Raw genomic sequence first — 26,556 nt, 5'->3', positions numbered from 1 at the left:
TGGATCCGGAAGTGACGTAATCTCGTAGTAATGGCGGATTGAGAAGGTTTATTTATTACTAATTTGTGTGGTAGATGAAAATACTTAGGAAATATAATTGAGGAAAGATAGCAACCTGCAGAAAATGAACGTTGTACAAGCTGTTAAACAGTATATCTCGAAGATGATTGAGGAGAGCGGTCCTGGAATGAAAGTGTTATTAATGGACAAGGAAACGGTAAGCCTGCTAACTAAAATACGGGATGAAGTTGATGAATGAATGCAAAAAAAAAAAAAAAAAATTCATTATGGCGAGATTTTTTGTCGGATGGACTTTGAGGGTGTTTGTTATTTTATTCTTTCTCTATGCATTTCAGTCCATACTTTGTCTTGCAAAATGGATTTTGTTATGCTTTGATTTATTATTAATTAAAAAATACTAGTAACTACTATATCTGCTAAAATTAGTGGACATGACATGACAATGAGTCAATCATACGTACATTTTGTTGTTGTTATTAAAACATGTTGCCGTACGACGATATTAACCGGATTTTTTTAATGTTCTAATCGTATTAAAAAAAATGGTTATAAAAATTTAACCCCCAAAAGTTTTATGCCTGCATTATCAAACTATCAGGGTGTTTCTCGCATAAACGTAACTTAAATACGCACTGAATTTTTTTTGTTTTTTTTTGTTTGTTTTTTTTTTTACCGTAAAATATAACGAAATTACATGGAGGAAAATACGAAATTAAATCCACGATAAGGCATTTCGGGTGCTTGTTAAGGTAGTCGACAGATCGATTGTTTTTTAGTATGTGATTTTAACAAAAACAACATTACTTACCTGTCATGTCGAAAATAGTAATGTATCCCAAAATTACGAAAATTTATCGAGTAGAAAATTATATATTGTTAAAAGTAATCTTTACGGAAAATGGGGATGTGAACACCTTGAAGATTGCGAATACAAGGGCATACTTATCTCCCTTTTCACGACTTCAATAGCTGACTTTTTGTTTTAGCCGATAGCGATAGACTTTTTTGGTGCTGAAAACACAATAGTAGATGTTCTACTCGATGTATTTTCATAATTTTGGGATATATTACTATTTTCGGCATGACAAGTAATGTTTTTGCTTCAAACCCACATGTTTAAAAAAAAAATAATCGGGCGGACCTGTACGAGAGTGCCCACCCCTTAAAAATTCGTGCTTTTCACCTTTGACTGTTCCGCTGACATGCTTCCCGGTGGTTGGATACAACATGGTAACTTTCAAATCCAATTTAAATAAGTTCCTGTTAAGCCATCCCCATAAATAATCAAATTCTGCCCAATTTACACCATCACTATACATTCATTAACCCTTATCCTCGAGCGGCCTTTAAAAAAAAAGAAAATAGAAGGCCCTTCCATTAAATTTACGTAACTTGTACAATGGCCACAGTTAGTTGATGGTCTACTATTACCAGGATTTTCTACTTCCACTCAGAAAAGGGAGTATTTTTCCCGATAAAAAAAAAATACTGTAATGTTTTATTTTTCCGAGTGTATATAATTATTAGTTTTAAAATACACCCGTTTTAATAGTTGTCTATCATCTAATCTTAGTCACTGTACTTTATACTGTGATGTCAGAAGGTTACGTGACTTTAGTGGAACGGCCTTCTATTTACGTTGGCCGCGCTTGCGCTTGAGTAAATAAATATGTGTGCTTGCCTTTTTAGTTGATGGACTGCGTTAATTTTAAATGACAATGTGAATTAAATTTTGCAACTTTGATTTCTTAAGTATTTTTGTTTTTATGAATTAAAAAAAATTATTTCTGGTCAGTGGTCACGCCTTTTTTGCTATTTCGATTGGCACACCCCTTTCTGGGCCTTTTTCTAGTGTCACTGTCATGGAGCATGGACTTAATTTTATTTAAGACTAGCCGTATCTACGTGATGTTGCCCGGGAGTTTTAATTTCGTTTTTATTTTATTTATTTTTATTTTCTTTTGTATATAGGTTGCCAAGATCAAAGTGTAGTATCTGTTCTTCAGATGCGGCACTTCCATTTCTCGTTCTCTTTCAGTGGAGGAGAAATCCTTCACGACTGAGACAATTTTTATTTTTGTACCTTTTCTCCACGTTAAAAACGACCCTGGTGTCTAACTGTCCTGTGGGTGGGGAGGCATTGTAAATAGGTACAATATGGTTTGGTCATTTATTAATCGAATTATGAAGTTGATGTTTGTTTCAGTAATAAAGTATGAAATTATTGCATCCAAAATGTTCAATTTTTTTTAAGTCAGTATTGACTTTCTACTGTCGACAATTTAAATACTTCTAAGTTCCTTTCAAATTGTGAAAAGTCACGAAGTAATTAATTTATTTATTTTGATTTGACGTCGACGAAGTAAACGAAATGCGTTATAATGGATTTAATTTCGTTTTTTTTTTTTTCAGTATGAATTCATTATATTTTACTGTAATGCATTTTTAATTTCAATAAATATTCGACAAAAATATTAAAGGGCACACGAAATACAGGCGTATGAAAATTGGCCACACAATTTTATTAATATAGAGATTTTAAATAACATCTTTGCGAACATTTTACTTCGTTACTATATGTTAAATTTTCCGTGTAATTTTAAAACCACAAATCGAATAATCCTATAAAATGACATCTTTTGAACAGAGAATTTGGATCTGAAAGTGAAAACGTACGCAATCTCAAATGTGACGTTACAACAAGTGGGCAACGAATAATCGAAAGAATTGTTTTTTGTTTTCCCTCGAAATTTTTTTAAATATTCAATACGAGGTGTTTTTAATAAATGGTTTCTAACGCATAATTTGCCGGTACGATGTTAGAATGAGAAGATTGACAAATTGAAAAAAAAAAAAAAAAAAAAAAAAAGAAAAAAAAGAAAAAAACACCCCCTCGTATTTCTGACCATCTGTTGCCATAAAAATATTTCATTTCAGAATTAAATTTAGTTTGATAAGAGGCGGGTGACGGAGAAGAACGAGTTTGATCTTTGTACGGGAAAAAATATAATATAAACAAAAATGACGTATACGTTTAGCTTAAAACAGCTGGTTTCTATTGTTTAAAAAATAACTGTCTTAGGTATGAACCGCACACCCTAAATAAATAGATTAAATTTTTTGTTTGATTTTTTTTTTTGGATTGCTACAAGCTATTTTTGTGTGAAAGGAGGCATTTTCAAGAATTGCTAACAAAACAAAAAGGGTGAAAAAAATAAATACATAACAAATAAATGTTCCAAAAGGCATGCTACGTTGCTCCTCTTCCTAAAATATTACATTTTCATATGATTTGCGACATTTAGTGTGTTTCTATCAATACTTTAAATATATATATATATAAATATCGATTATGAAAAAAAATATTACACCATTATAAAGTTCATTCTTCACTTAATAATCAGTGAAAATTTCGTATTGATTAGATAATTGATTTTTGGTAGATTTTTAAAAAGAGACTCTGTAAAAAAAAGACTTACGTGGGTATCCATAGTCTGTCCAAGACTGAAGGAGCCTGCATATATGCATATATATATATATACATATATATATATATGCATATATGCAGGCTCCTTCAGTCTTGGACAGACTATGGATACCCACGAAGGGTTGCTTGCGCATGAAATTTTTGTCGCAGGAGGTGTGCCATCTCCAACCACACCTCTCCTGAGACGACATTGTTAAATACCAGTGGCAAGTGAAGTTACAGGACGACTGGAAACAAATGCCGAGATAAACGGGAGCACATACAGTGTCTACCTTTCCTAAATGGTCACCCATCTGGTACTGGCCAGACTCAACGTTGCTTAACTTTGGCGATCTGGCGAGAACCGGTGTATCTTCCTAGTTTGAGTGTGGGTATTCTCAAAAAATAATCTTTTCTAAGAATATAAATAACTAGCGAGGGGTACCCGGTGTTGCCCGGGTGTTTGGTGGGGTTAAAAAAAAAAAAAGTAAGTATGAGGATTGAACCCGAACCCTTGAGGCAAAGTTGTGAAAAAAAAAAAAACGTGTGACGTTAACCATTGCCCCACCGCGACATGCTTATGGAAACATGTTTGAATTTATTTAATCAGTTGGATTTAACAGGTGCTCGTTTTAATGAGTTAATGAGGTCAGGTTTGACTGCGGGATAGTATTTACTGCTGAACGCTTTTTTTTTTTTTTCCCCCCCGAAGATCTTATAGGAAAAAGACTAAGCCACATGTGGCGAGCGACAACTATTGAATATTTATCTTCCCGAAATCGACCAAATTAAATAGACAGGCGAGCTTCATTGTTAAGTGTGAGATATTACGATTTCTATGTGATATAAAAAGTTTTAAAAAGTTGTGAACCGACCGGCCGCTTCTCTGAAAGAAGCCTTTTGTAGACACACAGAAAAAGCGAACACACATACATACATACATTTTTGCTTTTATATTTATAGACTAGCAAAAGTACCCGTCGTTGACTGGGTTCAAAAACAGCCTACAGAAAATGGACTCTGATTTATTAAAGTACTAGCGGGGGGCGTACCCGGCGATGCCCAGGTGTTTTGAGGTGTTTGGTTTTGGGTAAATCCAAACTCCCGGGGGGGGGGAATAAAAAAAAAGTTTTGGTATGCGAGTATGAGGATCGAACCCTTGAGGCAAAGTTGGAAATTAAAGTGTTAAAAAAACATGTGCAATGCTAACCACTGGGCCACCGCGATATGCAAAGGAACACATTTGAATTTATTTATTTAACTATTGACAGGTGGCAGCAATAAAAGTTTACTCTGCTGCTTCTATTTGACCTAATTATTGAGGTCAAATAGAACAGTTAACTTGGGTTTGACTGTTTTTTTCCCCAACATATGTTGGGGAGGGGGAAACCAGCTCCCCATTTTCCAGATTGATTAGCAACTGTCTGATTATAAGAGGACTTTGTCCCCACATTGATCAAAGCTGACTGCTTCTGAACGTTTCCCGGCGCGATGCCGAGAACGTTGTTCGTTGTTAACTTTGAATTAGTTTTGCTTTTTATACGAAAAAGCCCAATCAACACGCGAGAAGCCAAAACAGCAATAATTTTGTAAAAGTCGATGTAAATAAATCTATAAACTACGCGCTTTCCTACATCCTAGATATTATTATATAGGACCTATATAAACAGTTTTAAGCGATAGTAACGACCCCGGGAGCGTCGGCGAGAGAAGCCTTTGCGAGACATACATAAAATGGTCACACACATTTTGCCTTTTATATATATACTAGCGGGCGATGCCCGGGTGTCTTGAGGTAAATCAAAACTCCGGGGAGGGGGGGGGGGTTAAATAAAAAAAAAAAATGTTTTGGTAGGTAAGTATGAGAATCGAACCCGTACCCTTGAGTTGGAAATTAATGTGTGAAAAAAAAAACCGGGCGACGTTACCCATTAGGCCACCGCGACATACATACAACATACTCAGGTTTGAATTTATTTATTAAGCTATAAAAACAGGCGTGCGCAATAAAAGTTAACTCTGCTGCTTCCATTTGATCTAATTAAGAAGGTCAAATAGAAGTCACGCAGTTGTTTACCCAAGTTTGACTGTTTTTGTTTTTTTTGTGTTTTTCCCCCCAACAGATGTTGGGGGAAGGGGAACCAGCTCCCAATTGTCCAGATTGAATAACAATTGTCTGATGTACAAGATTGATCAAAGCTGATTGCTTCTGGACATTTCCCGGCGCAATGCCGAGAACGTTGTTCGTTGTTAACTTTGAATTAGTTTCGCTTTTTATACGAAAAAGCCTCATCAACATGCGAGAAGCCAAAATAGCAATAATTTTGTAAAAGTCGACGTAAATAAATCTAGATGCGACACACTTTCCCAAATCGTACATATTATTATTTAGGACCCATATAAACAGTTGTAAGCGATCGTAATGACATCGGAACCGTGTGCAAGAAAAGCCTTTTGAAGACATACACGAAATGGTCACACACATTTTGCCTTTTATATATATAGATAGACTAGCGAGGGGTACCCGGCGTTGCCCGGGTGTTTGGAGGTGTGTGTGGAAACTCCAGGGGTGGGGGGTTTAAAAAAAAAAAAAAGTAAGTATGAGGATCGAACTCGAACCCTTGAGGCAAAGTTGTAAATTAAAGTGTGAAAAAAACACGTGCGACGTTAACCATTGCCCCACCGCGACATGCTTACGGAAACACGTTTGAATTTATTTAATTACTTGGATTTAGCAGGTGCTCGTTTTAATGAGTTAATGAGGTCAAGTTTGACTGCGGGATAGTATTTACTGCTGAACGGTTTTTTTTCCCCCGAAGATGTTATAGGAAAAAGACTAAGCCACATGCAGCGAGCGACAAATATTGAATATTTATCTTCCCGAAATCGACCAAATTAAATAGACAGGCGAGCTTCATTGTTAAGTGTGAGATATTACGATTTCTATGTGATATAAAAAGTTTTAAAAAGTTGTGAACCGACCGGCCGCTTCTCTGAAAGAAGCCTTTTGTAGACACACAGAAAAAGCGAACACACATACATACATACATTTTTGCTTTTATATTTATAGATTATCCTATCTAATATAATTATGTTCAATAATTTTCTTCACCATTAAGAATCCCACAGATATCTTCTTTTTTTTTTTTTTTGTTATTAGAATCCTTTGCGATGAAGCTTCATAATTTGTGTATTCATTTTTTATTGCAAACTGTTATCCTCATCGTTATAGTTGTTGTTGTTTTCATCACATTTCGGTCAACTCATCCTCAGGCATTCTTCAGGTGATTAACCGCACCAGGATAGGAATGTATCCCCAGTAATTATACTGCCTTCCTTAGTTGCTGTTGTCTCACCACGTTTTGACCAACTAATCCTCTGGTCTGTTTTGGGGAGAATTGAAACTACTATCTTTAGACAATGCTCACCTAGAACTGTAGAGACTCCACACCTTTATCTACTGCGCAAGAGGATTAGTTTGCCAAAATGTGGAAGACAGTAATTAACTGGGATAAGTTACAAGACCCAAGATTCCTATTCCCATGCAATTAATCACCTGAAGAAGGCCAGAGGATGAGTTGGCCGAAATATGATGAATCAACAACTATGAAGATGAGAATAACAGTCCGCAAAAGAATGAATACACGTCTTTCACTCTGTAATGAATAATAATTTGCAGCATATTCATTTACATATGTTCCAAGAAATCAAGATGAACAACAATTTCATATACAATCGTTTTTGAATTATAAAAAATCTGATTTTCGAGTTTGAAATCTAATAGGTCCCGCACTAGCAGCCCAAGCGCCCACCTCTGTTGCATCTTTGTAGTGCGGCAGATTGCTGAAACAATCTTTCACTTGGTGCTTGTATCACCAAGTGAAAGATTCTTATGGAATATTGAGATAACTTGCCTCACTATTGCGCTTGTTTTACAAGTACTTTAATGGAATGTGCTCTGATGAACTCGTAGAACTTTCCTCCCTTGACGTATATACTCCTGAGTAACCTGACAAGTGCTTGTCAGGTTAATCAGGAGTATGTATGTCAAGGTCAGCAAAATCCTACCCCTTTACTGTTGAGATCCCTAGATGCTGGAAAGCCAATGATGATTGTTAATTAAAATTACCTGCCGATAACCCCCTCCTCATGGTTGAGGTTGGTAACGAGTTGAACAGAGGTGAATTGTGATTGTCGCAAATCTGGAGAACATCTTTACAATTATGGGGACTACCCCCCCCCCTGAGTCCCATAAATAAAGAAAGGAAGTGCGTGTTGTAAATCTGTTAACAATTTTTAGTGTCAGGAAGCCATATTAGAACCAGTAAACGTGGCAAGAAGTTAGAACAATAATGCATTATCGAGAATTATAAGTTGAATATTACTTGTAAAGGGAAAGTCATTCCTCAGTGAATTCTCCATATAAGTGCATCAGGAGCTTGGGAGGGACTCAACTAAACCGGGCTGAGACTCCACTTTTCTCCCTGCTGACTCCACACCGTGGGTTGAAATTGATAAACTTGAAAAATGCCCAGACTTTAACAAAGAGTGCTGTCCATGCATGAATATTAAGAGTCTAAGTTAAGACTTGTGAAAAATCAGAGTATATAATTTTTCAACAAATAATTACTGTTATTTTATCCAAAAAGACCAGTTGTCAAAGTGCTCTTCTTTGTTTTGGCTTAAATGACTTCTGCTCCTCAGTGATACAGATTTTGGTGACCAGTGCCAGATGATTTGTTATTTCGATCTTTTTGCAATGTGGGGGAGGTGGTAATTTGGAGTTGGTAAGAGTGACCGTAGAGAACCAAGAGACCAACCGAGACCCAGAATGGCTGAATTTGGTGACGTCACTCACTGGACATCCTTTAGAGGAGGAAAAGGGGTACAGAAATCTCGCTACTCAGCTTCTTATAATCCCCTGCTAGACACAATACCAAATATTAGCCCTTTAGATCAAAGTGTCAATTTGGCTGGTTTGGAATTAAAAAAAGTAAAATAAATTTTTTTTATATAAAAAATAAGAACCAGATATGTCCTAAGATGGAATATTGAGTTTTGCCAGGAATCATGACAGAGACACCTTGGGAATTGAGTCTTTGATGTACATAGATGAGGCTAGCCATTATCTGAGTAGTTCTTCTTCTGGGTGGTTGAATGGGGATGACTATGAAAAAGACCAGAATCTAGGATTTCTGGTTATAAGTACATATATTCTAGCCTATGGGTGGTGGATGTCAGTTAGGTAAAGGATAGTTGGTTTGATTTGTGTGTTTTATCAAATAAGATGGAAATTGGACTTTGTTTGGATTTGGTTGGCCCAAAGTCTTCCAGCCAGAAGTCTGTTGTTCAAAAATAAGCACCATTCTAACCTCTAAAAGAATAAAACTTTGTTACTTGTTTAAATGTGAATTGCAATTTCATTTGGAGAGAGAATTCTTCTGTTGTGGCACTGAGAGCACACGATTGACACTGTGGTCAGCATCAGAATCAAGGACGAATTTTTAATCAGTAGAATGAGTGGAGTCGCGCATCAGAATCGAGTACTAATTTTGAACTGGTACAACAAGTGGGACAATCACGATCACATGTATGGACATGCATGCACTCGCAATTTGGTTGTCTTCAAATTCAATATCAGTAGATTTCTGTCCGAAACAATCCTACGAGGTTCATACAATTTATTAATGTTAGGCCTCTCATAGTGTTTCTCATCTTTCAGCTTATTCTGCCTCATAAACTCTTATCCTCTTGGCCTTGATAAATGGGGACCAAATGGTACAAAAATAAAATAAGATTGGTTCTTGTCTAGAATTACACCTATATATAAAAAAAACAAAAAGAAAAATATGCATGATGTACATAATCATAGCAAATCAAAAATATCATATTCCAAAAATCATGTAAATTGATCAAATAGTTTTATTTTTAAATAAGAAAAGCAAATTTTATGGGTAGCAGAAGTATGGCTGTCTTGTCCGTCATTTTGTAAACAATCTAAAAAAAATCAAAGGGAGATAACCCAATAATTGAAACTTGTGAGATTTATGTTGTAACACTTATAATCGCCTCAAAATGATTTTCTATATAGAAATAAAAATACTTTATTAATTTACATAATTTTTGGAATATGATATTTTCGTTTGATTACAGCTACATACGCCATCCAGACTTCTTTATTTTTGTTTTTTGATATAGGGGAAAATGCCAAAAAAATTATCTATTATTATTATTGCAAATGTTATTTATCAAGTGTTTTTTATGCTTTTAATCAAATAATTGTGTGTTATGCAAAAAAAATTTTCCTCCTTTTTTATTTCCCCCCTTATTTCAGACTCCAATTGTGAGCATGGTGTTTGCCCAGTCGGAGATCTTACATAAAGAAGTTTATCTGTTTGAAAGGATTGATGCTTCCGCTCGAGAAACAATGAAACATTTAAAATGCATTTCTTTCCTGCGACCAACCAAGGAAAATGTACAGCTACTTTCTCAAGAACTTCGCATTCCAAAATATGGTTTATATTATATATGTAAGCAGGAGTTTCTTTCATTTTTACAGAATTTCTGTTTTTTTTTTTTTTTTTTTCCTTCTTAATTTTTAAAGGATGATTTCTGCAAAGATCACCTTAAAAAAAATTGTTTCATCAAAAATTCTGATTTTTAATGTTGCTAAAACACATCTATTGCAATAATTGTTAATTAAAATTACCTGCTGATAAACCCCCTTTTCAAATAAGCACCATTCTAACCTCTAAAAGAATAAAACTTGTTTAAATGTGAATTGCAATTTCAATTGATGTTTATCTTTTTGACATCTTTTTTTTGTGTTCATTCAGTTATATGAATAAATGAATTCTTTCCTGAATGCATATTTTAAAATAGGTGCTATGTTTGACACAGGGTGAATTGAGTTGGAGATATTCAAACCACTACATTTAAGAAAATTGATTAACCATATATGTGAATAATGAAAACACCAAATGTTTTGCTACAAATGGTTTTATGATATACAAGTAGTTTCTCCACAGCTTTAGTTGCCTGGAGACTCTGAATTGCTAAGTACTACTCAAGGATTTGTTTTCAATCATTAGTCTGACAGAAATGAGGCTATTTTGTTGTAAATGTAAATTTTTTTATATATATCTGCAAATAAATGATTTAAAGTGTAGTATTTTTTGTCAGTATCCCAGTGATATCAGACATTTTACTATTAACAGAACTATTGTGTGTGTATATAATATATATATGCACACACACACAATAGATAGTAGGCTTGTGGGTAGAGCTGCTGACTGTCAACTCAATAGTTGTAGGTTTGATCCACGGCTGAGGAAAGGTGCTTGTCTAGCCACACTGAGTTGTGATACAACGAAACAGTTCTGTATGTGGATGACACCCACACACACACACATATATATATATATATATATCTCAGAATAATGAGATGAATTAAATCACAGATTAATGAATCTTGTGGTATCAAGTTTTACAAAATAGTTTTATATAAGACAATCCCAGCCGAATAAAATTGCTCAATATACTAGATAGAGCAAATTTATAATTTACAGTTTTTTATATTTAAATTTCATTCAGAAAAATATAATTTTTTAAAACAAAGAATTATTATTTGAACAAAGAATGCAATATTCAAAGTAATTTCCTTAATACATGGATTTTCCATGTAGGCTCATCTCTTCAGAGGAAAGGTCATTAACAAATTATATCTGGTTTGATGGATTAATGAAATTATCTTGAATATTGTATTCTTTGTTCAAATAATACATTTTTGTACATTCTTGGAACATTTTGTTCAAATAAGTTTTTGAAAAATTATATTTTTCTGAATGAAATTTCCATATAAAAATCTAAATTTGTACACACACACACACACACACACACACACACACACACACACACACAAAAAAAAAAAAAACAACAAAAAAAACATATATATATATATATAAACGCTGTAGTGCACTATAGTTAACCGGAAGTATTTTTTTTTTTTTTTTCATTTTCAGAAGAGTTATCGCAGGGAAAGAGGAGACAATCCAAAATTTTATGACTTTTCAAAACAAGTTCAGTAAAAACAAAATAACACAACTGAAAACATTACTTAGCAAAACATTTTATTGAATTATTTAAAAATTAAAAAAAATAAAGTAATATATACGCAACAATATTTCAAAATAATTTTTTATTTCACAAATAAATGTAACATTTTGTATTTAAAAATAATTGATTTTAAAATATTTATTTTAAATTTACAAATAAAATATAACATATATGAATGTTTTTATTCAAATCATTAAATTTTAGATCGTCTCCCCTTTTCCCTACTAAAACTCTTCCGAAAATAAAAATAAAAACCTACCTCTGCACTATAGCCCAAAAAATATAATGGTTTTATGCGACAAATAGTGCCAAGTTTGTATTATTTGGAATTTTCAGACTACTGTTCTAATCTTGGGCGTTATTTTTACAACATTTCAGTTGATGTAACCTCCAACCTTCTTCAAGTTTATTTCGTCAAACTCAGGAATGTTTTTGTTGAGCTTGGGAATTTGGAGAGAATTTCAAACTCTTTATTTACTTTATGGGGGTAGCATGTTCCTGTTTCATTAGCCATGACTGGATAGAGGGCCTAAGTAATTGCAGTTGTATTTTTTGGTCGCCCACACTGAGAATTGAACATTCAATCTTCAAGAGAATGTAACTTTTACAATTGATTTTTTTTCAAGTACTCTAACCACTGTGCCATGGGTCCTTGTGTTTGAAATTCCATCCAAATTCACGAGTTCGACAGAAACCTTCCTGAGTTCGACAAAATAGACCTGAAGAAGGCCAGAGGTTACATCGATTGAAACATTGTGAAAATGACACTCAAAATGAGAACAGCTATCTGAAGAATCCAAAAAATACAAATAACCAATCCTTATCTGAAAAATTCAGAAACATAGTGTCAAGTTGATTAAAAAGATTTTTTTAAATGTTTTTCTAAAGTTGATATTAACCATTGTATCAGACTAATTTATCTAGAAATTATCTTTCACTTTTGTTAATCAACTTTTTTTATTTTTTTTGCACTGAACAGATTTCAGTAATGTCATAAGTAAACAAGATGTTAAAGTGTTGGCTGAAGCAGATGACCATGAAGTGGTACGAGAGGTGCAGGTAGGATAAAATAAACAACTTTTATTTTCTAAATTCCACTTTATTAAACAAGAACCAATGTATCTGCTCTGCAAGTCTGACTTTTTTATTGTTTTGCATTTTATTTCATTTATCGCATAACTATTTTTTTTTTGGGGGGGGGTCTTGTCCAGATTTCTTCCATACTTAAAAAAACAAAAATAAAGAAAAATTTGTATGATGTATGTACTTGTGATAAATAAAAATATCATATTCCAAAAATCATGTAAATTGATCAAGTAGTTTTATTTTTAAAGAAGGTATTTTAAATTCAGAAATCTCTCTCCCACTATTTTGAAAAGAAAAATCAAGAAACAAGGGAGATAACTCAACAATAATTACAACTTACTAGATTTATGTTATAATTCCTACAAATTCCTATTAATTGCTTAAAAATGATTTTTTTTTTTTTTTTTTTTTATAAGAATAAAACTACTTGATCAATTTACGTAATGCTTGGAATATATTTTCGTTTCAGTATTGAAAGAAACTAAAAATTAAAAAAAAAAAAAGATAATAAATATTCGTTCAAACTCCTTACCAACTCTCGACTTCAACTGTAATTTTCACCAACCATCCTCACTATCTCTCAACTGTCCCAAAAAAGAAGACCGCCCTGTGATTTCCTCTCCATTCCTTTTCACAACAGTCATTATCCCCATATGCAAATTAATGCCATAGGTATATTAATAAACTGTCTATAGACAAAAGTTTTTCTTTTCTCTTCCATTGATTCCGTCAGGCGACAGAATAGACAGTGGCGCCATGGCTTGTATAAGTCATGTTCTTCATTGCTTTTGCCACATTCTCTCCTGATGTCATCATCACAAATAGTGGAGCCGGGTGCAAGCCTCTTTATTCATGTGCTCCTGCAGAGTGGGGAAGCAGCAATTTTCTCCATGAGAATTATGTCCAAGATTTTTTTGGGTGGCCTATCATCAACATTGTTGTCAGGCAGTGTATCATCATCATTATCAGGTTTCGGAGCTACTAGTGTTGGAAGCATCATTTATCAATACCGACCTTGGCCTGTTCAGTTGTTTGCTTTCTTTTGACGAGCCACTAGCAATATCAAATGGCATGCGAGCTCCTGGACAAGGGCGCAAATTCTTTATACGATGAGGGATTCCATCAATCATGACTGAGTGTGGACTGTTGATTCCGGCCTATCCTGGACTTGCTCATACACTTGCTGTGAGGGATTCTAGCCCAAACAACATCTCCCATTTGGTACTGCCCTTCGGCATCTTGCAGGTCAGAGCTGGTCTTATAGTCCACACCTTTTGTATGCGAACGTCATAGGTGTATATGGCATTGGACAGTGCCGTAGATGTAGAAACGCTGTCTTTAGGTGTGACATACAAGTAAACTGCTTTTGATATGGAACATTGTTTCCTAGTCACAATGGTTTTCACACTTCTGTGGTTTCTCTCAACTGCACGATTTCCTCCTGGTTCGTAGGCACACCATAATTAGAGATGCACACCCCAATCTTGCAGGAACTGCTGAAAGTATGACTGGTAAGTGCAGTGCCATTGTCCGTCAGTATTTCGATTGGTGTGCCTTGTTCATAAAATATAGACTCCAACTAGTGTACAATGCTTGGTGAATCTTGCCGATGTAGGGACTTCTATATTGCAAATTGTGATATGGAGGTCCCTACTTTTTAAACATTTCCATCTTCATCATTTTCATTTCCATCAACTGATTGCAGATAACTGTTCAATGCACATGGTAAATTACAGATTTCACACCTCCAAGAATTGGCTATTAATCATTGCTTGGCAATCAATTAAATCATTTCAAAATTGCCAGCTTCACAACAAGTTAGAATATTGTTATTTCTTCAATTTGCATTAAATTATTATAAGACTTGTTGAATGCATTCTAAGAACTCGGCAGACATTTTCTTTCTAAACTGCAATGTCTAGACATTACAATAAAGTTTTCTAACCAAGGACCTGTTTTCCAGAATAAAACAAAAATAAAAATCTTTCTTACTTGACTAGCTTAATCAGAAACACATTGCGATGATAACTTTTTTGTTGATTACCACTTTTTTAAACTTATAGAAAAGAACCAATTTGTTTATCATATTCCAAATTACTTATTTCGCTTTTCAGCAAAATTCCCCCCCCCACTCTAAACAAATTTCACTTTATATATTCTTATCAAGTTCAGAGTAAATACAAAAATAAAATTGCTGCTGAGTCATATTTCTTTAAAATTTTCCATTTTGTTTTTATTCCTTTAATAAAATCGTCTTTTCTTATTTTAACTTCAGCATTTTTTTTTTTTTTTTCCAGGAGTTTTTCGGAGATTACATTGCTGTGAATCCACACTTATTTTCCCTAAATATTATTGGCTGTTGTCAGGTAAGAAAAATCATATTGACATTTCAGTGTTGGCCGAAGGATTTCTTCAACTACTTTTATATTTAAGCATTAAAACCGACTGTTGCTTAGTCCATCCAATTAACTTTAACGATCAAGTCGCTACTGTTTTTTAATATCCTTTTTAGTTATGGCTTTTAGTTTTCCTAAAGACTTTTGATTCTTGTCCAGAATTCCTCTCCAATATAAAAAAAAAAGAAAAATCTGTATGATGTACTGACAAAACATAAATATCATGTTTCATAAATCATGTAACTTGATCAAGTTGTTTTATCTTTATAAAGGAAATCACTTTTAAGCGATTAATGGCAATTCGTAGATATTACAACAAAAATCTTGCAAATTTGAATTATTGAGTTATTTGTTTTTTTTGTTTTTTTTTTGTTTTTCCAAAATAGACAAGACGGCTGCTCTTTGATTACTCCTAAAATTTGATTTTCTTATTTAAAAATAAAACTTCATCAGTTTAAATGATTTTTGGAATATGATATTTTTGTTTTGTCACATTTGGACTTTTCTTTATTTTTGTTTTTAATTTAGGGAGACTTCTGGACAAAAACATCTTTTATTTATTTTTTTTTTTTTTTCAAATTGTAACATAAGAAATAAATTTTTTGTCACATAGAAAGAGAGAAATTAATTTTTAAAAATAAAAGAATTATTGTCAATAGATGCCAACTCGTTGCATATTCAATTAAGATGAATCCAATTTATTATTATTAATTTAGTTGTATTTTCTTTTACTTTTTGTTTTAGAGCTGTACAAGTTGGTTACCGAAATCTTTATCAAGAACTGTGCAAGGCTTAACGTCAGTGCTTCTTTCTCTAAAGAAGTGTCCCATGATTCGCTACCAAAATTCATCAGAAATGGCACGAAGACTTGCTGAAAATGTGCGAGTAAGTACACTAACCCACGTCATTCACTTTTAGGTTATTCGTCATTGTCGCATTTAAACCTATCACAGGCATCGGACTTTTCGATCTTCCTAGGAGTCTCTAAAAATCTTTGCCAAGAAATTTTGATTCCAATTTGAAATCCTCCATTTATTTTGGCCACAATCATAGTTCTTAGTACAGTAGAACCTTGGGATACGGTGGCCCTTGGGCATTTTTTTTTTTTCAGGTTATGATGTGGAGAACGACGTATTCCCAGCCCTTTGTTATGGTATTTGCCCCGCCTTATGGTGTTATTTATAATGGTTTTTGATTATATACATCTGTGTTATACACTGTACTGTATTTTGTTACTAATTTTTAATGCTGTATCCCAGGATTGTACTGTATGTTAATGGATCTTCCTGCCACTTGGTCCACATGTACGAATTAATGTAGTTAAAGTTGATATCTACTATCAAAACCACAAATAACATAACTAATTGATATTGCATCATTAAAAGAATATATTGCGAAGAATTATAGAGGACAAGATAATTAACCATCATCATATCCTGTTTTACATGCTGGCATGTGTTGGCCAACTTTTAGGAATCGACTTCCAAACTAACCTATCTCTACTCAGGTTTTTATTTATCCTTCTTTCTTTCAAATCCATATTTATCACTTCTTCCCACTTTTTTTTTTTTTTTTTTTACTTTCCCCTACTATCCCAGTGGTTCTATATCAATTAACACAAAAAATGCTATTCTTTCAATGTGACCAAACCAACAATGTTTCCTGTTCTGCATCTTTATACTGTCCAGATTTAATCTTCCTCTGAACTCCTCAAATTTAAGTTAGATTTAAAGACTCATTTTACATGTATCTATCAGATCATTTTCATCATGCAACGCATGTCCTCAACCCTCACTGGCCAGGTTTCACTTCCCTTGATCAACAGTGGTAACGCTCTGCTGATAAGTAATGATAGGAGTTCCCTCCTAACTATTACAATCCCACTTCCTTGTACTTTGGCAAAAAGAAAAGAACTGATTATATTTTTGTCTTTTTTTTTTTTTTTTTTTTCTTTTAGCAAGTCATTAACAAGGAAGCGGCTTTGTTTGAATTCAGAAAAACAGATGTGACACCATTGCTTCTCATCTTAGATCGCCGTGATGATGCGGTCACCCCACTTCTGAATCAGGTAATCAGCTTCCTTAGTAACATTCTTATTTGCATGAAACGGTTTGAGATGCCTTCTTACAAGTTTTATTAACAAAGCAGCTTTTGCTTTTATAGAAAGAGAAACGAAGTGAGCAACTATAGCTCTGTGTCATGTATTAGGACCTTAGAGATTATGTTAACTAGTATAAATTTTGGTGAGGGTTGCATAGAGTACATTTCAGGAAAACCTGGTGGAAAATGGAAATAGACCCACTTACAACTAACGTTATTGAAGCGTGGGTTAGGTCAAAGGTTACCTCTCTAGACAAAACACACTAGAAATGCAGGTGTTGAACGATATTACAGAGAAATGATGTCAGGGAGACAGAGTTTCTAGTTAGTCGGGAAGTGAGAGAAGTAATATGCGTCTGAAAATGAAGAGAAAAGTCTAAATGGATGTTACCTCGATGTCTGCTATCTGCATCTCTCAATCCCCAAATAGAACAAGTAAGAAGGAATTAATGTTTTAGTCTAGGTAGTCTCTCCCCCTCGTGAACAAACTTTCTCTCTCCAATAAAACCTTTGAAACCTCCACAAATTTCTTATTATCTTTCCATGCACGAATAGATTCATCTAGAGTCAAACAGAATGATCAACAACCACAAGGGGTCATGGCTCATGCATGGAAAAGTGACAATCGAAGAAAAAAAGATCAGCGCAACGTATGTATAAAAGATTTGGTCTGTTGATCACTCATGGATAAAAATGCACATGTGCACCTGACAATTGTTGGAAACAACTTGTGAATACGTTACACTTGTTCCCTGTAGGAACATATGTACACATTGTGATTACATAATCAATTGTTAACTATTCTGTACTTTCAACTAACAATTTCTGAGGTTAAATTTGACACACTGCTGTCAATACTTGCTACTCTAAACTTGATTCAGTCTCTGAAAAGCAAGCAGCATGTGATTTGCATATGAAGTACTGAGAAATCTCATTACTTTATGAGACCACCAGCATATATTGTCAGCTCTAGCACTTTCGATCCTTGATTGTCGTCTTTTGTTGACTTTTTATGTGATTGTTTTATTTTGGCTTTTATTTATTGGTTGATTAATTTAAGGTGAGCTCCCTCTACCGTGCTGGGAAATTACTCGTAGCTTTACAAACACACCATTCGCGCATGCATAGAGTATGGTTACTGCATCTGGGCTGGTGCCTCTACTACTAGTCTCTCCCTCTTGGACAAGACTCCAAAAATAAGGCTCCAACCTCTGTTGCATTCCCATGTCCATTTTACAAGTACTTTAATGGGAGATGCTCTGATAAAATTGCACTTGTACCGTCTCAACGTACACACACCTGACAAGTAGCAAAATCCTAACCCTAGATCCTGGAAAACCTTCTCTCGAACTGCTATATTTTGGAATTCCCTTCCTGTTTCTTTGTTCCCGGACTACAGAAGTTTAAATGTAATGTGAACAGACCACTGTTCATCTCCTATAGTTTACAGAAAACAGTCATAAATAGTAATCCTTTATGTTCTTGTGAACAAAAGTAAATTTTTAAAATAAAATTCCTCATATATATATATATATATATATTTATTTTACTAGTGGGGAGACCCAATGTTGTTTGAGATTGAATGAGGATCAACAAATGTTCTACCCTTTCCATGCTTTTATTATTGAAATTGGTGAAATTTTTTTTTTAATTTTTTTTTTAAAATTAAATCTATTGATTGCCTACTTTAATTAGGGATCTGCTCCCCACCACCTAAGTGCACTGGGAGCAAGCTTCACATGCCTGTCTATAGCAACTTCATCCACAATACAATGTAATCTACATTGAACTGTAAAGAATTTACTGTTGATTTTATAAAATTATCTGTAAATAATGGCTTCACTTAAAGTTAAAAATGTAAAAGTCAAGTATTATGGTTCAATTGTATTCTAAAAAGAAACAAATTGTCTTTGGAAACTGCTTTGATTATTAATTTTTGACCTCATTGTTTCTCATAATTTTTGGATATGTTCATTACTGTGACATGACAATCAAGTAGGTGACATTGGTTTTACTTGAAATTAAATATTCTGATTTTTGCTATTATAATGAAGAAGCACTGATATTTAACTTGTAATGATTAAAATTACTACTACTAAAATGGTAGCATTTCAGATATATTGGGCATATCAGTATTTTAATGCTGATATGCTCTATGTCTTCGTCGTCTTTGACCTTCCGGGTTTGTATTACTGTACACAGATTCGAAAAAGTTGTCAAAAAACAAATATAGAACAAATAAATGTTATCAAAGGCAAGATAAGTTACTTTTCTACCTAACTGGATATATTTTTTGTGTTTTTATTCAGCTCGAAAAACATGCAGTGTTTACCGATGTATTGGAAAATTCAAAATGGCAGCCAACTCTCTCTCGGAGACGGTACGTTTGGGAAAAGGTATTATAAATAATAAACTAGACAAAATACTGTTAGAAATTCGCTCAATATATGTTACCGTGACATAACTTGACATGTATTCGGTTGTTTTCTAACAGTATTTTGTCTAGTTTATTATTTATAATACCTTTTCCCAAACGTACCCTCTCCGAGAGAGAGTCGGCTGCCATTTTGAATTTTCCAATACATCGGTAAACACTGCATGTTTTTCGAGCTGAATAAACATGTTACACTGAATAAAAACACAAAAAATATATCCAGTTTGGTAGAAAAGTAACTTATCTTGCCTTTGATAACATTTATTTGTTCTATATTTATTTTTTGACAACTTTTTCGAATCTATGTGTACAGTAATACAAACCCGACCTTCCATATGACACCTTTTTTTCACACATCAATATGGTACGTATGCACAGCTCACTTTATTCAAACGGACACCTCCATTCTTCAAACAGCTTTCTTTTATGCAGCCCAGAATCATTTGAATCGCATATGAATGGTGAGATTTTATGTGACTGTTAAAAATAAAACCAGCAGCATGTAGCCAGTGTAGTTTTTCTATTAACTGAAAGGTTATAGTCAGCTAATGTGCTTCCTAATTTCCAGTGTGGCAAGGCAAATAAATTCCTTCACTTTCATTGTTCTTCAGTATTTCTATTGTGAAGTGATTTATTGAAATAAAATAGAAGAAAAGGATATTATTAAAAAGTATACAAAATTTTTATAAAAAAGATAAAAATAAGTCTTTATTTTCATTTTTAGTAACAAAGCAAAAGTTTTTATTTTATTTGAAATATGAAAAAAAAAAAATTTTTTTTTTAATTTCAAAAATATAAGTATTTTATTTGAATTTCTATAATAAAATGTTTATGAAAGTATCAAATTATTGAAATCAAAATTTCAAACATCATAAAAAAAGAAAAAATAGTTTAAAAAGTATTTTCAATAATTCTTAAGACAGAAAATTTTTTTTTTTTTTTTTTTTTAAGAATTATTAAATAAAAAAAAATATTGGAAAAATGTAATAAAAAAAGGAGTACATTCAGACGCGATATAGGTATGTGAGAAAAAAATGAAGGAACTGATTTGCCTTGTCACCGCTCTCAGTAACAGCCACATCAGAAGTTAGGAAGTACATTAGCTGACTATCACCAACTGGACTTTACAAAACACCAGACACATGGTTGTGTCTGAGGTATGTCAATTTTTCCCCCGATAATTTGAAATTTTGTTATATCAGTAGTCATTATACATTTCATTTGCTATGTATTTTCCAGCTGTTTTAATAAGTTATGGCTTATTTATTTATCGTAGCAAATATGCTGTACATAGAACAATATATTAGAAAGTAATAGAACAAATAGATTAAATATTTAAAGTTATCAAACTGCTTTTCAATTTAGAGAATGGCAGTAACTCAAGGATTGTGATAGCTTATGCATATTTTTGAAAAAATATTTTATGAAAATTGTTTTATTTATTTTTTTTTTTTTAGCCATATTAATTTCATAATTGGGAGAGTTAAAAAGCAAATCTAACAGATTTCTTAATTTGTTTTTCATTCTGCCATGCAAGTGGACTTATCAAGCAATGGTTCATGAGCTTCTCACTATAAATAACAACCGTATCAATTTGTCAGGAGTGCCTGGCATCTCTAGAGATCTGCAAGAAGTGGTTCTCTCTGCTGAACATGATGAATTCTATGCGAACGTAAGTAGGATTTTATTTGATGAAAAATTGGTAAAAATAATTTTTTTTCTTTCTTTTATTATTCTCCAAAATTAATCTGGATGTTTTTGTTTTTTTTTGTTTTACTTGCTTAAAAAGTTTCTTTTTCTTCTGAACTCGAGAATACATCTCATCCTTTGTTTTGTGTATACAAATCTGATGTACTAGTTATTTTGACAAGAATGATGTGAATAGTCTTATAAACCCACTGCATTGATATTTTATGCTTATAATTTATTCTTTAATCCAACTTAACCATTTTATATGCATTATCATTCATGAATTAACGTCAAAATAAGTTGACTGGGTTTAAGTATGTAATAATTATCTGACAAAAAACAAATAATTTCATTTAAATTCAATTTTTTTTTTTTTTTTGTAAGATTGAAATAATTTCACCTGTTTCTATTTTCTTAGAATTTGTATATGAACTTTGGAGAAATAGGCAACAATATTAAACAATTGATGGAAGAATTTCAAAAGAAATCAAAAAGTCATGCTAAAGTTGAATCAATTGCAGATATGAAGGTGAGACACTGATTTTTTTTTACACCCCCACCCCATAAAATATCTATTACAAGATACATACAAAACAATTGTCAAAACGTTTTTATTTTTAAAAATTTGATTCTTGTATAGTATTGGGCAAAAAAAAAAAAAAAAAAAAAAAAAAAAAATATCCTCAGCAAAAATTTAAAATAATTTTTGTTAATTGTATTTTGCTGATCCATCCTTGGTTAAATGACAAACTGACTTATCTCCCCTTACTTTGTGGGATTTCCGCTTTTATATTAATGGAAGATCAGGAAAATACAATAAAGCTGATTTTTTTTTTTTTTTTCTTTTTAATGTAGATACCTATTTTTGCCCAATACATAAATATATCAAAGAGTTTTTGTTTAAATTATTTGAAACTGATTTAGAAATTATGGTGCTTATACAATATGGGGTACAGGTAAAAATCAATTTCCAAGTAAAAACATGTTGGTATATTTAAATACCCTGAAAATCAGGAAAAAAAAAAACTATATAGTATTTGTGATAAAAATTAATTTTCACATTTGGCCAGGTCTTCATTCATTATTATTTGGTTAAATGACAGACTTATTTATCTCCCCCTGCTTTATGGGATTTCCGCTTCTATATCAATGGCGGATCAGCAAAATACGATACAACTGATTTTTATTTTTAAAATTCTACTCTATTATAAAAAAGATTGTCTAACTTATGTTCAAAATGCTTCAGTTGTATTTAATGTTCCTAGAAGGAATAAGACTAATGCACTATTGATAGACTTACACACATTTATAAATTTGTAGGAAAAAATGTTATACCCTCTCAACCAACCTTCAAATGAAAGAAGCTAACTTTTCAAACTTTTGCAAGAAAGAAGAAGAAAAAAAAAAAAAAAAAACGTAATTGCATTTCTCAAATTGAGATCAGAAACAATTTGTTTGGATGCCAGATCTCATTTAGAATTTTATTTTAATAAAAATGTTACCATTGCCCTACAAATAATTTGTTTTTCTAAATTTTTGTAGGCTTTTGTAGAAAACTATCCCCAATTTAAGAAGATGTCAGGTACAGTGTCGAAACATGTGACAGTTGTGGGTGAATTATCCCGGTTAGTCGGGATGCATAATTTGTTGGAAATATCAGAATGTGAACAAGAGTTGGCCTGTCACAATGACCATTCCGCTTCATTGCAGGTAAGGATTTTCTTTTTTAAGAGGGTGAGGGTCTGGATTACGTTCCAGAACCGGCGTTGCCCAGGGGAAGCGTTATTGTTGGTGGCCAATCCCTGTCCTAATGTTAACAGATTTTGGAATAGACACCCCTTACCTCTTCATGTTGGAATAGACACGACCAACCATGCCATAGTAAGAATGGCATTAAGAATAGACCCCATTTTATGAGGGGGGACGGGTAACAACTGTCCAAGTATTTACCCCAAGTTCAACCTTGATATATGTTAGCATAACCACCTGTAAAGAGTATATATATAAATATAAAAAAAAAAAATTGGGGGCGGGTGGCAATGTCGTGTGGAGAGAAATACTTTTTTCTTTTAAATCGCCACTGTGTAGAACAGTGAAGTGAATTACAGTGAATAATGCATGTCATTATATCTCAAGAACTACTTGTCTCCACCAAAGTTAAAATAGATAGCATAGTCTAAAACCTATAGAAGTCACCAATTTAAAGGACATAGTGTAGTTGGTGGTAAGGTAAAAAAAGTTAATGTCTGAGCAGTGTGGAAAAGAGAACTAAACAGAAAAAAACAACTATAATAGAAAAAAAAAACAAGCCAATATATAACAAATAAATACAGCCGTAGGCAATGTAATAAAAGGGAAATATATAATTTACACTGCTAAAGTACATGACGGACAAGGGAAGTTTAAAAAAAAAAAAAAAAAACTGGTATAAATGTAGTCAAATACAAATTGAATGAAAATGATACTTTATCTCAACGTAATTCAGGCTTAAAGTGTAAAATGTGTTTTATATAAAGAAATAGTTTTTATGATTTCACAAGTGAAATTTTTTTTGCCTAATCACTGCAATTTAGGTTTGGTGCCACTATAACTTTTATTAAGAGATTCGGCAGATGTTTATAAAATTGCCCTCCCCCACCTGTAAATTCCACTATTTACATTTTTTTTTTCCTTTTGTCATGCTAATCTCATTAAACTTAACTTTCAGATAAGAAAAAAAGTAAAATTGTAAAAAAAATTTCATGACTTATCATAGAGGATCAGTTTTCAATTATAACATTCTACTAAATTGAACACGTCCTTTGTGACCATTACTGAGAAAAATGTTTTCAATGTTTTTCTTGGGTGATGGTCACAAAATACGTGTTCAATTTCGTAGAACATTATAATGAATATGATTCAAAGAAAACTGCAACATATTTTTTTTAATGCAACAATGTGTAAAAATGTTACTCTAAATAATGCGTAATGGCATGTGTAACTAAATATTATAGCTAAATTTTGTAAACATCGGTCTGTAAAATAAAGGAACTGCGATGATAGTAAAGTATAAATGATTCAAAACAATGCTTGGCGATTGATCGGGCTGTGGTATTCGTTTTTTGTATGATTGTGTAAAATCTGGAATAATAGAATTTCATGTTTGCAGCCAATGAGAATAGACGGAATGTTATTAAGAGAAATCGTTATTTTTGAATAATGAAGTGCAATGGTAGTTGTAGGTGTCTGAGTGTTTAATCCAGTTAATAAGGGTGTAAAGTCAATATAGTTATAATGGCTACATATTTACCAGGTCTTTATTGGGAGAGTGGGAGGACTTTTCAGGTAGAAGGGAAAATACACGCTCTTCATCTATAGATCTTGGCAATCGTGATGAGGTCGCTCGTAGGAAGTAAAATAGGATTTTATTATAACGAATAAATGTATCTGTAATGGCGTTCAAAAGTTCTATAAGATGGTGGGTAAATGTTTAGACATAATATTGTAAACCTACCATAATTTGGTCCAGAGGGGAGTTTCTGCAATCAGATTATTATATATAGGATATCCTTTAAATGGGAGGAGCTTCAAAAGTAACTCCTTTAACAAGACGTGACTTAATTTTATATCCTTCTAAAATAGTATGTATAATCAATGTATTATGTTTATGATTTCGATTTAATGACTTTGTCACAGCCAACAATTTAAACCTTTATAATCATTTTTTATTTATTTTTTTTTTTTTAAACAGAAAGTAAAAAATCTTTTGAATAAAGAGAAGATACGAGATGTTGACATGTTACGTTTGGTGATGTTATATGCTTTGCGCTATGAGAAACACAGTAGTAATGAAATTGCAGGACTTGTGGATATTTTACGAAAAAAAGGACTCAGTGACAAATATCGCGCGGTAAGAAAGCTTTCATGAAATGTTTTCAAGTTCTTAGGCATAACATGTTCAATTTTGACAGCCAGATTTTTCAAAAATCCATCTGTTCCAATTATTTTTGCTCTATTTCAGAAAGTCCAAGCCTTGCTCGATTATGGAGGAGCAACTGCAAGAGGAAGTGATTTATTTGAAAATGAAGATCCTGTTGCGATAACAAAGAGATTTCTGAAAGGTTTAAAGGTAGTGTATTAAAATATTTGTTATTCAAAACTTAGTGTGAAGAAATAGAAAATAAAATAAGAAATCAATTTATAATGAAATTGAACCAGTAAATTTTCAAAAGATGTTTTTTTTTTTTCTTTATAATCTGAGAATTTGATCTAATTTTTTTTTTTATTTTTAAATGGAAAAAAAATATATAAAAATTTAACTTATTCTTACTTATAGGGAGTTGAAAATGTTTATACTCAACACAAGCCTCTATTTCATACCATTCTTGATCAACTGATCAAAGGGAAGTTAAAAGAATCAAGTTATCCATACTTAGGTACAGGTCAACTGAAAGATCGGTAAGTATGAATGAAAACAAGTTTACCATTTTTTTATTCTCTATGAAATTAAGGTCTTTGCATTTTGATAATTTTCAAACCCTGTTCTTTCTTTAGACCACAGGATATAATAGTATTCATCATTGGAGGAACAACATATGGGGAGGCGTTATCAGTCCACAGCCTCAACCGATCAATACCAGGTGTGCGTATAGTTCTAGGTGGAACCACAGTACATAATTATAAAAGGTAAGAGCTAATTAATGCTTGCAAGATAGGAAATTAAAAAATAATCTTTTTTAAGTCGATTTTATATACTTTTCTTTTGTATTTCCAGTTTTTTTGAAGAAATCTCACAAGCTGTTCAAGGCCAGACTCCAACACGCTACAGCAACCATCCACGATGGTGAAGAGTTTTCTTTCCCAGATGACAAACGAGAGAAAGAGTTAGAAGACAAATCAACTATTTCTGTGTTGTACAAGTTGGTGGGTGGGGGAGGGTAAAACCTGTATCTTTTTGTGTTTATTATGATTTCAGATTTTATTGCAAATAAAAATTCAAGATTTTATATTTCTACTTTTCTTTGAATTTATCTTTTATGCCTTATTATTACACACACACACACACACACACACACAATAGAAAGAGGTTTATATGAAACCAGCCGAATGACGCAGATGTTTTAATTTTGCTGGAAGATAAAGAAAAGGAATTAAAACAAAATGAGAACCATTTTTCCATATCTTTATTGATGCAGCACTTATGCAAGAAGCAGCACAAAAGTTTGAAAGGTCAAAAAAAGCTTTTTTTTTCTACTGACTACAAAAAAACT

At 32.7% G+C, this 26,556-nt stretch overlaps 1 protein-coding gene across 2 annotated transcripts; it reads left to right on the top strand.

The window, feature by feature from the left end:
* On the top strand, positions 1-26,292 carry LOC145284838 (vacuolar protein sorting-associated protein 45-like). Of its 2 annotated transcripts, XM_080133817.1 has the most exons (14): positions 1-217; positions 9,822-10,017; positions 12,582-12,661; positions 14,986-15,054; positions 15,829-15,969; positions 17,042-17,152; positions 21,156-21,290; positions 21,726-21,836; positions 22,850-23,017; positions 25,038-25,196; positions 25,308-25,415; positions 25,623-25,744; positions 25,841-25,972; positions 26,061-26,292. In XM_080133817.1, exons 1-14 carry the CDS (start codon positions 125-127, stop codon positions 26,131-26,133), a joined length of 1,698 nt encoding a protein of 565 aa, XP_079989943.1. In that variant the 5' UTR covers positions 1-124; the 3' UTR covers positions 26,134-26,292. The 2 variants fall into 2 exon arrangements, with proteins under 2 accessions (XP_079989943.1, XP_079989944.1); XM_080133818.1 differs by lacking the exon at positions 22,850-23,017 and having other exon boundaries at positions 8-217.
* Positions 26,293-26,556: the final 264 nt, after the last annotated feature.

Source organism: Euprymna scolopes, chromosome 9 (assembly GCF_053919585.1).
Source record: "Euprymna scolopes isolate OS-2025 chromosome 9, ASM5391958v1, whole genome shotgun sequence".
Classification (NCBI taxonomy): Eukaryota; Metazoa; Mollusca; class Cephalopoda; order Sepiida; family Sepiolidae; genus Euprymna; species Euprymna scolopes.
Note: the sequence above shows the minus strand (reverse complement) of the source record. Positions and strands in the feature narration are given on the sequence as shown.

Coding starts and splice junctions, on each gene's coding strand:
- LOC145284838 (XM_080133817.1), top strand. CDS start 125: ATGAACGTTGTACAAGCTGTTAAACAGTATATCTCGAAGATGATTGAG. Junction 10,018..12,581: donor ATATGGTTTATATTATATAT/GTAAGCAGGAGT, acceptor TGCACTGAACAG/ATTTCAGTAATGTCATAAGT. Junction 21,837..22,849: donor AATCAATTGCAGATATGAAG/GTGAGACACTGA, acceptor AAATTTTTGTAG/GCTTTTGTAGAAAACTATCC.